This window comes from Strix uralensis, chromosome 1 (genome assembly GCF_047716275.1).
Source record: "Strix uralensis isolate ZFMK-TIS-50842 chromosome 1, bStrUra1, whole genome shotgun sequence".
Lineage (NCBI taxonomy): Eukaryota > Metazoa > Chordata > Aves > Strigiformes > Strigidae > Strix > Strix uralensis.
In genome coordinates, this window is record NC_133972.1 from 75,131,363 (window position 1) to 75,147,653 (window position 16,291).

The following is a 16,291-nucleotide window of genomic DNA, read 5'->3' on the forward strand; positions in this document are numbered from 1 at the left end:
TAACAGGAATGTTATAACGTAAACCACACTTCTCTCCAAACAGATCCAATAAGAGGAAGACAATTCTTATTCATGTGTGGTCAGGCCCTATGGGGAGATTACTATGAAGATTCAGGGCTGATCTGGTGTCTACAAGATTGTGAATTTCGTGCCTTTTATGGAACTTTTAATTAATTGTGTTTTAAAAAGATGGCAAGGGACACCAGTCTTAACAGAGGGGCGCTGTGCTTATATAAGCTGGACAATAAATTTGAAGCCAGAGAGGAGCTCATCAGGCAAAGACAGCTAGAGGCCAACAACAGGCTTATCTAATGTAGACTGTGCAAAACCCAAATTCAAACAAATATTCTAGAGGAAAATGCTGACCCTGAGGAATTCTTCCTATCTAGGGTGATATTAATTTCCAACCCCTTCCTAGATGCCCCTATGGGCTCTCAATGCTGCTGACCAATGCATGCTACCATTTTGCCTGAGAGAAGTGGCAGGGTATGCAGATGTATTCAGTAAAGTAATTTAGAAAGATACAGTGTCCAACAAGGAGAAATGGTATCCCCACTGCTGGAGAACTCACCTGTGAAGAGTCTCAGGACCCAAATCTGTTTCCATGAAGATCTGTCTTCATCTCTTTTCCATTTCTCTTTGCAGTTTCAGGGTGAGCTGGCCAGACAGCACTGGCTGAAGTGCTGGCAGCAGAGGGAAAACCATTTACTGTACAGATGGATCCCCATTATCAGTAAGGTCCAGCTCTTGCGTGGGATTGGGTCATGGAATAGGAACACCTGAGTAAGACAGATCCCATGAGACTGGGCAGTGGGAAGCTTTCAGAGAGGATCATGCAGCTACAGTGCTGCCTTCACTGATTAACTACCTCAGCTTGTATGGTAAAGTGACTGATACTAAACTGCATCATTTTGCATCACAGCATTTGTGCGTTTGCACTGCTGCATCATGCTGCAGCTTTCATACTTACTGTTTTCTGTCACTGCTGGCTCAGAGGCTGCCCCATTTTGGTGCGCAGTGACCTGGCTTCAACTGATCATGCCTGTGTCATCTCTCCATTGAGCTTCAGCTGCCTGATGCAGGTGGGGACACAGCTGTTGGTGCTTGGGAAACCTCCTTAGGTTGTGATGGGTCTGAGTTAATACAACAGGTCGCCTCAGCAATTTAAATTTTACCTTCCTGCTACTCTCTGCTGCCTTCCCTAAAATACCATCATGAGTGTTGGATTTCCAGATTATGGTTTATGCTAACTGGAAGTTTACCCAAGACCAGTTTTTATAGGTCCCTTTTCCACTACCATGGAAGTTTTCCAGAGCAAGACTCACCTGGGTGGGAGGCAGAGCCTCCCTCACACCCTCCCCCTGGGGTCTAAGAAGCTTCTCTGGGAAGGCACCTTCCCATCCGTCGCCTTCATACTTCACCACTTGCTGCTGCAGCTGCAAGGTGTATTTCTTTGACTTTGTCATCTTTAACATTATCAGAATCTCATATGTTATGTTTATGTTTTAAGAGCATGCTGGTGGGTTTTTGTTTTCACCTGTTAGATGTAGCAGGCATCCGATACATTCATTCCTCCACCCAGAGAAAAGAAATGAGAGAAACCCATCAGCAACTTCAGTAACACCAGGCACTTCATGTACTACTGGAAGGCACAACTTGGCATGGTGTTGTGCCTGAGAGCAGAGGGACTGTATAGCTTTCCACACCCAAGGAAGCCGTGTGCCCCGCACTGGTCTAGGGAGTGTTTCTCCATCTGGGAGTCCTATAATGATGGGGACTGGACTGGTTTTTGTTTTAAGTTTTGCTCTCTCCATGTTACCCTGTAGCATTCCCTGCAAGACTTCACGCTGTAACACAGCTCAGACAGATCACTGGTCCTACCTGTATCTCTGCTCATTGAACATGAGCTATCATCTCTGGTTTGCAATTAAGGTACTGTAGTGGGACTAATCGCAGGAGCTTCTACCACACTGAACTACTGAAGCTTTCGTCTGCTTGGGGAATTCAAAGGCGAAGTTGTACAACAAAGCAACTAGAACAAAAAATCGTTGTACAACAAAGCAACTAGAAGAAAAAATACTCATGAAAGTCTCTTTCAACAGCCATATGTTAAAAGGGCTATGTCAAGTTGGAAGAAAAAAATTACATATCTGAATTATTTTTGACTTATTGTTTGCTACATACAGTAGATAAACTCGTAACCCAAAAGGATTTTAAATATACAAACAACGCTGCTTTGATCTGCAGTTTTTAATTTTCTTTATTCCTTTTGGTATTTGACGGTGGAAGTAGAGGAGTTAATTGTGACTTGCCTGCAGATAAGATATCTATTAATATTTTTTGCACATTACTGGTTGGGTTGTCCGTACTGAGGGCAGGGGGAAACACTTGTTGTCCATTGTAAAGACTGAGCTGTATTCCCCTTGCAAAAATTAATAGATCCATGGATCCAGAATAGTTTCACTCACATCAGGAACTTAAAAGAGGAGAATATATTGCCATCCTTATGAATATACTTTTTTCAAACCAATCACATCTGCCCTCACTCTGTCCTTTAATGTTTGAGACTCTGCATGGTGGCTTTAAATTACTTTTAAAATGTAATTTTCACATTCTTGTTTGTTTTGACTGATTTCTTAATACAATACAAAGTACTTGTCAGAAACAATCCTTCTCTGTCAGACCAAGGCACCAAAGTAAACATCCCTTGATTTGAGCTTGGCAGCAGTTGAAGAAAACCCTTGTCAATCGGAAATTTCTTTTACTGCTGAAACAATTGGTTATTAAATAAATTTTAGGTGATTTTTCAGGAGCATGCAACTCCTACAGTGCAGTTTTTCTAGTAGGTTTTTCCATTTATGCTTTTACATTCACCTTGGCTCTTTCCTTTACCATAAAGAATATGGAATTTTCCAGTAATTCAGAGAAAAAAATGTGGTGGGAGCACTGGGTAGCCCTGCATCCACCTTCAATATGTACATCCTGAATGCCAGGTTGATTAATGTAAATATTGGATCCAGACCTGGACCAGGATATTACTCTGGGTAGCCCTGCTCTGCAGCCATTCTAATCTCCATTTGGTTAGTCATCCTTTGAGGATCTTGGGTGTAAATGTCCAGCTTTGCTACCTTTCGGTAGTTTCCCACACTTGTCTTCTTTGTTTATGAGATTATATATGTGTATTTTTCATATGAGGTAGTACAAAAAACCATGCTAATATCCCAGATGTAGGACATCTATTGTTTCTCCCCCTAATGGCAAGGCCCGTCACTTTGCTGCAGAAGGAAATTAGCTTGCCAGGATTTGCTCTTGATAAAGCTGCTCCTTTACTCCTTGAGACCTTCAAGCATGCAGGTGGCTTGATCAGGGGAACTGCAGAGAGCTGCAGAGAGCTGACCAGTCAGTAATTCCCTACTCCTACCCACTCCACCTTTAAAAAAATAAGCATACATACCTCTTTTTTTCCTTCTTCCTGGTATTTCTCCCATCCTTCTTGAATTTTTAAAGAGGACCACTGATAGGTCTGAGACAGCTTTAGCAGGATCTTTAGCCTAGGAAATGCTCATTTGACACACCTGACTGGAAAGCCTCCAAGCCAACCAATGACCAGCTCATTTTTTCTTGCCCTATTTGACCTGTCACTGGTATTAATTTTACAAGCCATTTGCTCACAGCCAACCATTCCTTAAGGAAGACTAATGCAAAAAGAGTCTTTCCAGAAGACTTTCTAGTTCAAGATGGGTCTTGAGATTATATTAGCCTCCACCTTCCAGTTTCATCTCCCCACCATGCAGCCTTCCCTGCTCATTACACATCACTGTCCCCTCTGGGGATCCCCACTCCTGATTCCCCACTGCCCTTTGCTTCCCCTGCTGCCCTACTGTTCCCAAGTAGTGAAGTGCTGGAGCAACAACATCCATGTTATCCTGTTTGCTCTATCCTGGTTTAGAAACCACCACTGAGCAGCATGCAAGGAGGTTTGAGAGAGTTCATCATGTAGTCTGGACGTGAGCTCACAAGGAAGAGCAGTGCTTGTGGTACAGGCTGCTGGGACAACCAGCTGCAGAGATAGCAGGGGACGCATACCTTACTCCTCTCACTTTATGATGTCCAGGGGACTCCGCATGTGTCAAAATTGCATTTGTTTTCCTCTAAGAATAATCATGCACATTTCAGATTGATTTACCCCAATCCTTAAACAAATTTAAAATCTGTGCACAAACGTTCAGGCATTGTAAGCTCTTGTGCCACACACCACTGAAGATACACCACCCCAGTTTTTTTAACCAATTGCAATTCATGACACTGTTCAAACTGCAAGCATCTGTCATCATTCGACTAAGGAGAATCTTCAAAGAGATATCAATTTAAGGAAATAAACAAGCAACAAATTATTTTCAGGAAGCAGCGACCTCTGTGGCAGTGCTCTGCAAGCAGGGGAAGGCAAAGTCTAAATGAACTGTGTCAAGTGTTCTGTTTGAATTAGTCTACCAGGTCTAAGTATAGTATTTTGTCTCGTGATTCAGGGGTTGTGCCTTGTGCAGAACAGAAGAAAATATCGCACATAACCCTGTGACTGCAGGTTAGTGCTACACCACCAGCACACAGCACTGCAGCGGGGGAGAACACTTCATCCAACACGAACCACTAATACTGTGTAAACGCACGCAATGCTATGCTGGGAATGAAATGCTGCATTCCTCTTCATGTTAATGGGAACACAGGGCTGCTTCTCTCGCTGCTGTGTGAAAAGCACACCCCGTGATACCCACAAGGCTCTTCCTCCCCATTCTCTCTTTGAAGCCAGATTACTTCCATAGGATTTCCCAGAGGTGTCTGGCACCAAACGGTTCAGCTGTATCTCCTTGGTCAAGGAGACAGCCATGATTTATGTTTCAGACAAGCAGGCGCAGCTGGCAGGTAATATCTTTCAAGAAGCATCTCTAAATGTCATCATCGTTCAAGGCCTGGGAGACGCAGCCTTCCCCGTCCTCCCCACCTGGTTGCTATAGGGATGTATCACCAGGTGATGCTGAGGTATGTTTCCCTGCTCCTACCACAGGCTCAGTCCTAGCTCAAAACACCAATCAATGCCTCTAGCAAAACTAACAACTGAATAATTTGCCTTTTGAATAATGTGTCAATGGCAAGAGGAACAGTTTTGCATCCCTTTGCAATGCGTAATTATCTCCTGATATTTTCTGTATTTGAGGTAGGTGAAAGCTGGCTTTTAGTTCTAACATATCAAGAATCCAGGTCTAAGCTTTGTTTATTTTCTGCTTTGGAGGTTCCAGCGATGCTGGCTGAGTGCTCAAAGCTCAGCACCTTGGATACCTAACAAAGCTGCCTCTTCTCCCAAAGTGTTTTTTATGGTGCTTTTATCAGTACTGTTCAACAAAGAAACAAAGAACTTCTGAGCGAAGATCATGCTCTCTCTCATTTGCTTATGTACTGCACTCAATTTCCTTAACATATGCATCGAGCTGTGTCAGGAAAAAACAGGGGAAATATCTGGAATTCTGTGTGGTAAAAATGAAGCTGAAAAGAATCTTCATGTTTGAATTTCCTGTGGAAAAAACAAATGCCTAAATTTTAATTTGAGCTTTTATTTCTACACTAGAAAGAGGGAAAGATAGTACACCTCCACCTTTTTCCAAGGATGGTTTACTCTCAGCTAAGAGTGGGTTTAGCCCACAACTGAGGGTTCAGGTATCTACAAGCTTAGAGGCTCATGAGATCTGGAAATCAGAAAGCTTGCCAGTTCTGGGCCATCCCTCAGTTTAATAGAGGAAAAGGAAGAAAAGTGTGGCAGGTGACATTTTGCAATTTAAAAAATAAAGAAGCCACTGCATGAGTTTTACATCCACAGTGGGTTGACCCTGGCTGGAAGCCAGGTGCCTACCAAAGCTGCTCTATCACTCCCCCTCCTCAGATGGACAGGGGAGAGAAAATACAATGAAAGGCTCATGGGTCAAGACAGGGAAAGGGAGAGATCATTCAGCAATTACTTTCACTGGCAATTTCATGGGGAAATTAGTTTAATTTATTACCAATCAAATCAGAGTAGAGTAATGAGAAATAAAACCAAATCTTAGAAACACTTTCCCCCCACCCCTCCTCTCTTCCCGGGCTTAACTTTACTCACAATTTTCTCTACCTCCTCCCTTGCAGTGGTTCAGGGGGATGGGGAAGATGCCAGGAGCCTGCTCCAGTGTGGGCTTCAGGGTCATAGCCTCCTTCAGGCATCCACCTGCTCCACAGTGGGTCCTCCACAGGCTGCAGGTGGATCTCTGCTCCAGCGTGGACCTCCATGGGCTGCAGGGGCACAGCCTGCCTCACTGTGGTCTTCACCATGGGCTGCAGGGGAATCTGCTCCAGTGCCTGAAGCACCTCCTCCCCCTCCTTCTTCAATGACCTTGGGGTCTGCAGAGTTGTTTCTCTCATTCCTCTCTCCAGCTGCAGTTGCTGTTGGGCAGCAGCTTTTCCCCCTTCTTAAGTATGTTATCCCAGAGGTGCTACCACTGTTGCTGATGGGCTCAGCCTTGGCCAGTGGGGGGTCTGTCTTGGAGCCGGCTGGCATTGGCTCTATCAGACACAGGGGGAGCATCCAGCAGCTTCCCACAGAAGACACCCCTGTAGCCCTCCCCTGCCCACCCCCCCCCACCCCCCCCTTGCCATGCAAACCCAATACAGTATCTAACCATCACTCCACCAATGTCTTAGCAATTCAAAATGTAAATTACACCAGTAGCCACATACTGGCTCATGTGACAGATCTTCCTGTTCTACCCACTACTACAAGATTACATATCACAACCCTGTGAGTTGTGCAGTCCAGCTGTGCCTGAAGCCAGCAGTTATACAACACACTTGCTCCTTGTACTCCTGCTAAAAGAAGGAATAATTCATGTGGGGAAGCATGCATTTGCCAGTCAGCTGCACTTCCCTGTGCTCATGTGTGTGCAGATCATATCCATGTCCCCTGTGACCAGGCTCCACTGCTGCCTCTCTAATAACATGAGGGACAACCTGCGGCTTGCACCCTTCAGATGAGGCAAACACTGGTGGGCTCAGGTTTTAGAGATGCCTGTACTAAGGGTTTCCAGGCAAGAACATCATTCTCTAAACCAGCAATTAGCCCCGTGTTTTTAATAACAGTCAGTGGGCAAGGTCAAAAAATGTAGGACTCCAATGTAAAATGCATGCTCCAAAGTACCGTCTGGCTGCTACCTGGAATGCTCCCTCATACATGCTGTCATTTTATCTTAAAAATACGTGGTTGAGTGATCATCTAGAAATCTGCCTAGCTTTTGTTTAAGTTTTTGCAATCTTCCTTTACACAAAATACTTTACATTCTCATGCAGTAAACCGAAATATTTTGTCCTATTTGGTTAAAATACTGTGAAATACTACCACATACTCCCCTTCAGTCTATTTTTTAAACTGTTATTTTAAAATAACAGGAATGGAATCTGAAAGAAGTCCAAATCCAGGCATTAAGAAATATGCTTATCATGACAAATCTTTACTGAAAAATTAAATTTTTATTGAGTGAAACAATTGCTTTTACATTAGTACTTCATTATTTCAGATAAGAATAGTTATACTTTTGCCATTTGCTACCATGTTATAGTTTCCGTGTCTGCAAGATTACATTGTATTTCATCGTTCCACTCCTGAAATAAAAACAAACAAAAAGAAGTCCCCATATTATGACTTTTCTTCATAAAAATAAAAAAGACAACTATAGAAGGTAAAGTTACAGCAGTCAAACTCTTCTCATAAAACTTACAGTACATTTGGTAAGCTTCAAGCTGATGTGGAATTTAGACAGTGGATTTTAGTAGCCAAAGTATAAAGTAAAGCAATGTATTGTTAAACCTTTTTTTCAGTTTGTTGGATCAAGAATTATACACTACAATGTATCGATAATTCACTGGAGCTTGCACACATGTTTTTCACATTCTACCTGTCTTTGTGCATTATTTCTACAATCTCTTGTCAAGTTACATGCCACTGTTTGCCCTCTCCACCCAAGCCCTACTGTGTGACTAAGCCCCTTTTTTCTTAACTTATTTCCCCACTTTCAGAACCTAGTTGTGAAGTTTCATTAACTAACTGCATGATTTATACAGCCTCACTGGCCTGGTTTTATTTAGCTATTGGTGTTTCATTACCAAAAAAACCCAAAAAAAGTTATCAGAGGTTTGCAGCTGACCCTGGAAGTGCCACAAAATTGAGTTTTGGCCTTAGAATTTTAGTCGTTGCTGAGAGAAAATGGGCCCTATCTAGTTTTAATGGAATAACAATGTTTTTTACAGTCACTCAGTTTCCCTAAGTAAGAGCAGGAAAGAAGATGGAACATCGATGTAAAGAGCATCAATGTGAAGAAGTCCTCCAGAGGCTGCAAGGAGCCTTTCCCAGGGCCAGGATGGAAAGCTGCTGAGCCCCCTGCTTACATCCCTGGGAACTGAAAGCAGAGACCCCTAATTTTTGCCCTAACTGGTAATATGAAAGACTAAATATAAAGGACTTACCCTCTAAACAGCATATTAATTTTATCTGCTAGCATCTCCCCTTCTTGGAATGAATAAAGGAGAATGAAAAAGGCCACAAGCCTTTCCTATTAGAAGAAGTAGGGGACACGTAACTAGTATCTTAAGAATTTTTAAGACAAAGCAGACCTTTTCCACAAAGTATATAATTAAATTATTGAACAGATACAGACATAATCTCCATCTCAAGAGGTGTCCAAACTGCAGATTTGTTGTAAATGAGGAGGTATATTGAAGTTCACTGTCCACATCAGCTGTTCATATATTTTTTTACATGCATCGACCACCACTCACTTTTAGAGAGACCCTTCCTGAACCAGCAGACCATCTACCTGACCCAGGCTCAGCGTTCTCTTGCAAAGCATAGTACCACTTTTTAAAGTAATTATCTTTTAAATGTAAACCTATACAAAGTCCATCTGTCCACCTAGGGTTTCCTTAGTCACACTGCTCCTTCTTGTCATTTGAGGTAGGCAGAGGATTATGTAATATGTTGTAATTAAATCGGCAGTGTACTGTTTCTGTTGTCAAGACATGAGTCACTTTTTCGTGCACAGATCTGATTCCAGCGACACAGTTGCAAAGGCATCTTTTCAAACTCTTCTCCTTAACACTGGATTAAATTTTTCTTCTGAGCTAAGCTGTCAGCAAAAATTGCTCTGCAGTGAGTGGCAATCAATCCAGCCTTGTCTCTCAACAAGTTAAGAGTTTTGACATCGTGTGGTTCTCACATAGAGGTTTGCTTATGAAGAGGACATTTAAACGCCTTTTAAAAGCGTACTTTTATTAAAATCATCCACTTTTAGAAAGAAAAGCTCTATCTAAAGAAATAGGCTGTTTGCCTCAGCACCTCTTGAAATTTCAGTAATATTGCCACGTACGCACTTGGAAAGACGTATTTCTTCAGTTTCACTTGACATTTTTCACTCCCTAATGTAGAAAGAAGTGTCATCCAGGACTTGCCAGGAAATATGTCTACTAGTACATGGCATACCATCTCAGTGAAGTATTAGCTGTTCAGCAACTGGTTGCTTATCTCTTGCATTTCTTGAACAACAAGGATTATGAATTATTCAACTATAGTGTGAAAGGGAAAAATGAAACATTTCCCAGATTTCATAAAAGTTAAAACAGTGGGTACTGAATAAAGGGATTATGCAAAAGAAAAAATCGCGATCAGTATGAAAAAATATTTCTTAACAAAGACGCCTATTAAATGGTTGAAAAGTCCCTTACGGGAAGAGGTGGAGGCTTCATCACTTGAGATATTTAAAACCAGACTAGACAAAGCATTCATCTCTACAGCGGCAGAAGGAACAGATAAAACTACTTACTAGGCTTTTTTCTACCCATCTCTGATTTCTATGTTTTAATACATTTTTTAAAAATTCAAACCACTTTCTATAACACAAAAGGCAGAAATACAATAAAAGGATTTTTAGTTGTAGTGTTGCCCAACACAATGAAACTTGATTTAAAATTAAATTTATGCTAGCAATTCAGACTGCAAGATGACTTCTCTTTGTTTAAGGTCTAGCACTGAAAGCTTTGCTACTGCCACACACATCTCTAAAAAGATGATTTACCATCCCCAGACTGGGGGTTTATTCTCTGTGCCATAACTCTTTATAAACTGTGATGGTTCAACTTTTGACAAGGGGAGCTGATGCAAAAGGCAGAATGGTGCCTTGCAGAAAAGCAGTGAAGTACAGAGTTTGTGCCTAAGGTCTGGCAGACTTATAAACTCCCTGAGAAATCTCTAGCACTAAAATTTACTGATGTCACTCAAAGGATATCATCTAATCTGGTAGTATGAAAGTAAAGTAGACTCTCAGAACAGTCTCTTTCCATTGCTTTGACTATCTTAAAATGATTTCAAAATTCTCAGTTCTTCTTCTTCCCCGTTTTTGGTTTTTTTTGTTGTTTTTTTTTTTTTTTTATCCTTGGAGGCACTGTTCTATTTAAAATAAAGCACACTGTCTGGCTTTTGTAGAAATATGAAGAAATATAGAAAAAAAAAAAACCCTGAGGAACCTTAGGATAGGATAAAATGAGCCTGGTTAAGAGCAGAACACTGTGGGCCTTTCACTACACTCATCATCCATGCAGGAAGATGAAATCATGACATACAACTGCTGTACAAGAAATCAAGATGCACAACTGAAGGGAACTGTCACAGAGGTAAAGCAGGGGAGGGTGACGAGTCATGGTGGTCCTCAGGTCTGGGACAGCCTATCGCAAGTTTTGAACCAGTCAAGGCAAGACAGGATGTAGTCACATGTTTTCCTTGCTTTGACATCAAAACCGTTACAACAATCTGCTGCCATTTCTCCTCAGCACTCTGTTCACTCTCACATCCTGGCTGCAATTTGCCATCTTTTCAGTATTAAACTTGTTTTGCTGGACTGAGCTGTAAACTCAATATAGCAGAAAAGGTTGTTTCATTTCAAAATGCCATTTACCCACAGTTCCATAGAGCCTTGTCCCAGCAGAGAGGGCAGAAAAGTAATGGGGAGAAGTGACTTGAATCTAACCCTGGAAATGGTTAGATTTAGGAAAAACAATGGTTCTGAATCCTAATAACAAGGAACTCCCTCAAACATGATATCATCCACCTTCCTGTGAACCTCCTCAGTTCACCTTCCTCTGGTTGAAGTAATGTGTAGCCATTTAGCTGGAAAGCTGTGGTTTCCTGTACTGTACTTGTCTATTTGGCTGTGTGCTGCTGCATTTATCTGTATCTTTGTGTAATAAAGTCCATCGGGAAGAACGTCTATTGTTGGGTACATTGTAAAATGTTGGCAACCTCGAAGTTTGCCAACAGTGTTACATCAGGACAAGAGTTCACCTGTTTTAAGTGTTTTATATTAACATATACAGTTTTGCAGGCATATAATCAATATAGTAGGACAAAGCTCACAATGCAGCTAAACCAAAGACATCAGCCCTTATTTTGGTCAATCCTGTTTGAAAGATTGTAGCTTTAAATAGTTAACATAATAGAGGGCATATGTCCAAATCTAAAGATCTCTTTAAATTATAAAGTTCAATACTTTGCCATTTGGAAAGTAAAAATACTCAACTGTAGTAGCAGTAGCAAATGACTTTTAATTACCAAATGAATTTTAAAGCCCAGAAGGGTCAGTATGAAAAACATGAAACTGCAGTAGCTCTACCCCAAACTCATTTAAAACACAGCCCCTTTGTCCCAGGCATAGACCCCTCTCTGCTTTGCACAGCTTCTCAGCCAGCCGTGAGGCCCCATGTCCTGTTTATGAACCCACACGCCCTGCTTTCCACGCAACCCACTCTCTGCGAATTGCCCTTTAGGCTCTGGGCTCAGGCCATGCTTGCAGGAGAGCTTCATCTCTCAGCTGGCTCCTGCTCAGAGGATGGTCCAGCTCAGCACATCCTTCCTGATGTCGTGTCCAGCAACTACTACTGCATCATCCTGCCCCAGCCCTCAGGGAATGCTACTATAGTATACTGTAAACAAGCAGCTGGTAAGGATACAGTCCACATCCATAGGATAAGCAGGAATTAAAACAAAAAAAAAATCTCATTTGGACTAAATTAATCCTGTAGTAATGAATCTATAACACTTTGTACCCGTTTGAGTCACATGTCTGGGCAAAGCAGAAATAAAATCCTACTGAAAGGGAATTGTCTTGGCGTGCAGGCGGTATCTTACAGCCACAGGAGCTAACTCTCCAAGGAGAGAAAAAAGTCACAGAAAGAGAAATGCAGGCAGGCAGGCAGGCAGGTACGCAGGACTTGATTCTAGCTCCATTTACACTGACTTCAGCAGAGTTATTCTACTGCAGAGGACACAAAGAGTTTTCAGTTCTAAGTCTTAAGGATGGTGGAGAATAAAAATAATGAAAGAGTAATATCTGAAGTTCTTCTAGTCTCAGTCACACAGCGAATATCTTCTCCACAAATAATTGAGACTTGGACCGCCTAGCAATTCTCAATGGCCATATTATAAGTCATATAGGAATTTTATGAGACCAAAGCTGTAATAACGTGCTCTGGCAGAGCGGCAGAATAGCTATACAATCAATATGTTTTTGCACACTCGCATTTTTGAGTGGATTAGTATTGCAGCACATTCTAAAATAACAGCATAAATTTAACAGGCTGGGAGTCTTAAAAGTAGTGAAGTATAATAACAGGTGTATTTATTTGTGCTGTGGTGTGTAACTGATACCACTGTAATCCTGCAGAGATTAGGCTCTGTTTTAAAACAGTACAAAATACCTGGTGCTGGAGCTAAAATAATCTAATTCACTGAAAATCAAAAGGAAAAGGCAACAGGTAGCACTGTAGACATGTTGTACAGAGGTAATACATATATGTCACACATTTGCAAAACCTACTTCCTCTATTAGCCAGCCCTTTATTAGAGACACTATATTCGGACAAATTGAACAAATCCTAAAACATATAAATCCCTAACACTACAAATACATCTTTTCCCAAAGTTATGAAGTACTATAAAACCACATAGGTTTCTATTTTTCTTGCTTTTTGACATGATTGTTGTTGGATACTTAAAATTTATGAGTTCATAGATCAGTCAAACCTTGCAGTATACAGAACTGGAGATGATACCTCTTTTAACTAAATGTGCTTTACCACAAACATTAAAAACAATTACTTAGGAATAGTCATTTCTATGAATTCTGAAAATATTTTAGTTATCATTGTTATCAAGTCATTACAGAAAAGTCTGAAATATTTCCTTTAATCATTCGGTACATAGATCCATAACTCCATACACTTGAAAACTGTAATTTTGCTGTAAGTTTTCTTCTTACATATGTGTCTATATGTACATACACACACATATATATGCACTATTATAAAATAAGGGTCAAGAAAAGCAGGACCTTTACATTTCCACATTTTTCCCTATGTTTGCAATAGGAATGAAACTGTAGATACCACCTGTGCCATCTACAAAAATTGGATCAGCTTGATTTCAAATCCTCTTGAGACAGACAACAACCACTTACACTCTGCTTTTCCCATTGGCATTTTTCATTCTTGCCAAAGTCAGTTTGCTCTAAAAATATATTGTTAGGCCATACGTTTGGTCTTCATGCAACAAACTCTTCTCCCTCTTACACTACCTTGAAATTACTAAATCTTGTGCCTGACCCAAAAGCCATACATGCACTGCTCGACTCCTTCTCAGTTTTTACTCTGGTGTGCACAGGAAAACGAGTTTGCAGCTGTGGTGTTGACTAGACCTAGTTATACACATAAACATTAAATATTTATTATTTTTGTGCTCTTCCAGTAGTTCAAAAAGTAGCCTAAACCATGCAACACACAAGCAAGCCTTACAGGGCCTGATCCTATTTGTGGAATGGTAAATCATCAGTAATTCCTCTGAACTCAGCTAATCAAGACATGCTAATTGCCACATCTAGAGTGCCATCAACTCACAATGGTGACAGAGGGAGTTCAGGGTATTAAACATTTTGAAGGACTATGCCTTAAACAGCAACCTTCCCAAGGTCATAGTACCTCCTTACAATGCTCATTCTGTGAACTCAGAGAGAAAAAAAAAAAAAAAAAGTTAACTATTTCACATTTTTTCTGAAATTTGTATTAGTGATTGAAGGCCCATTTCCTAATGGTTGGGAATAAAAGTCTATCTTGATAGCTAACATCACATAAGCCAAATTCTCCAAGTGTAGCTACCACAAAGGAGATTATGCATGAAGTTGTGGTCAGGCAATTTGTAGGAGGACTAATGGGTTGGAAACATGGTGTGGTGGTGGAAATGCTGGGAGGGAGGGGAAGCATAACAGAACGTAGCTAGAGAAGTCTGCAGAGCTCTGAACCCTCAAAGGGACATCTAAGGCGTATGCACACTGAAATAAGTGCACCTAGAGAAGAGCAAATGTGTAGCTGTGTCCCTGGAAGTACTCATTAGCAGGAGTATCTCAGAGGGAGCTGCAACTACATGACAAGTAAAGTGGGCTTCTGTTTGGGGAAAGCATTCTGGAGACATGATTTTAGCATGGTGAAAAAAGATGCCTCATGTCACAGAATGCAAAAATTCTGTAACCATTGGCCTCCCACAAATATTTTTGCTATAACAAGAACCGACAAAAGCAATGGTAGTTTGTCTTATTCTTCTTACAATATTAACTAACAAAGTGGTTTCATTTGCTATAAATGATAATGAATGATAAATAACAGATATTCCAAAGCGTGAGATGCTTTGGATGAAAAGATGCTGTACTTTGACCTGGAAGGTACCTGTTTTACTAATTTCTTCTAGGGTGGATCCTGCAGCCTTGACTGACATGAACAAGTCAATAGAGCAAAGGGCTACTCATTTGAATAGTGTCAGCAGCAGCAGGCACCAAGTTTTGCAATTTTGCTCTAACCCTTTCTACAACTTGGCCTTTCAAAATCAACATGTAAATTTTATTTCCATTATTTAGCTTAAAAAAAGGAGGGGGGGAATCAAATCAAGTAGAAAAAAAGGACCATATAACTAGGGCCACTGCTTTCATTTAGTGGGATGAACAACAATACGAATAAATAAGAACACAAAGGCAGGATAAATCAACTATGCTACACATGTGGCCATACATCTTATTTTACTGTATTTGTTATCAAGATGACATGCAGTCTAGAACTTCATGGCAAACACACTGGCAAAAGCCATAAACCATGAGAATAACAAGGCTCGAAGGAACAAGGCTTACAAAGACAACCCCAAGGGTGACTTTCTTAGATACCAGTAAATAAATCCCTAAAGGCAAGGAACTAAAGTACAGCAACCCTAGCAACCACACTAGCACCCGAATTGAGGTCTGGAAGAGCAAAGATGTGCAGTTCCACACTGTCCAGTTGTGGGACACAGTTGCAACAGAGTCAAAGCTCGTAGGCCTGTAAAATTCCACCACGGGGGTTGAGTTCAGAGTCTGGGGACTTTCTCTTTGTACTTCCATGATTGTTATAACCAGGCAATTAGAAGAGGTGTGAGAAGGGCTAACCAGAGATGCCAACCTTTTGGGAGTCAGCAACAGTTCTGTTGGGTTGTCCGGTAGGCACTTCTTTCCCTTTCCGCCACAAGCTAAATTCAGAAGGATGTTGTTGTCATCAGGAAGACTACTAACCTCATCGTCTGGCAGGCACGTTTCAAACCTGCAAAACGGGCATACTATGACTCCTTGTGGGGAATCACCAAAGTCTATGATCTTGCAAAGGCATTTGGCACATACTCTGTGACAACACTCCAGCACTTTTGGTTTTCTCTGTCGCAGGTTATAGCGGTTGTAACAGATCTTGCACTCAAGCTCATCTGAGCTCTGGGTCTCCACAGACTCCTCTGGTAGTTGACTGGTCATTTCTTCTGATGGTTTTTAGACTTGTGGAAAGAGGAGTCAAAGGATGAAGAGGTCACCCAGGCTTATTTTAGAACTTTTTCCCGATGATCTCACCCATCTCAAACAGGAAAAGTGGAGATGACATTGTTGAAAAGCATCAGTAGGTGTCATCCATTTTCAACTTGTACTAGGGATTGTGCACTGCATGTCCTTTACTCTGAGCCAGGCATCCATCTGAAAAAGACACTGTGTAATTTTTGTGGAAAAAAATGAAAGGGGGGAAAAAAAGGGGAAAGGAGGGGGAAAGGAGGGGGAAAGGAGGGGGAAAGGAGGGGGAAAGGAGGGGGAAAGGAAGGGGAAAGGAAGGGGAAAGGAAGGGG

The 16,291-nt window shown here is 41.3% G+C and overlaps 1 protein-coding gene across 1 annotated transcript; it reads right to left on the reverse strand.

The window, feature by feature from the left end:
* Positions 1-12,559: 12,559 nt before the first annotated feature.
* RNF182 (ring finger protein 182) lies at positions 12,560-15,972 on the reverse strand. The gene has a single exon (XM_074892769.1). It carries the CDS (start codon positions 15,930-15,932, stop codon positions 15,195-15,197), a length of 738 nt encoding a protein of 245 aa, XP_074748870.1. The 5' UTR covers positions 15,933-15,972; the 3' UTR covers positions 12,560-15,194.
* Positions 15,973-16,291: the final 319 nt, after the last annotated feature.

Excerpts from the sequence above, each read along its gene's own strand:
- RNF182 (XM_074892769.1), bottom strand. The coding sequence starts at position 15,932 with ATGACCAGTCAACTACCAGAGGAGTCTGTGGAGACCCAGAGCTCAGAT.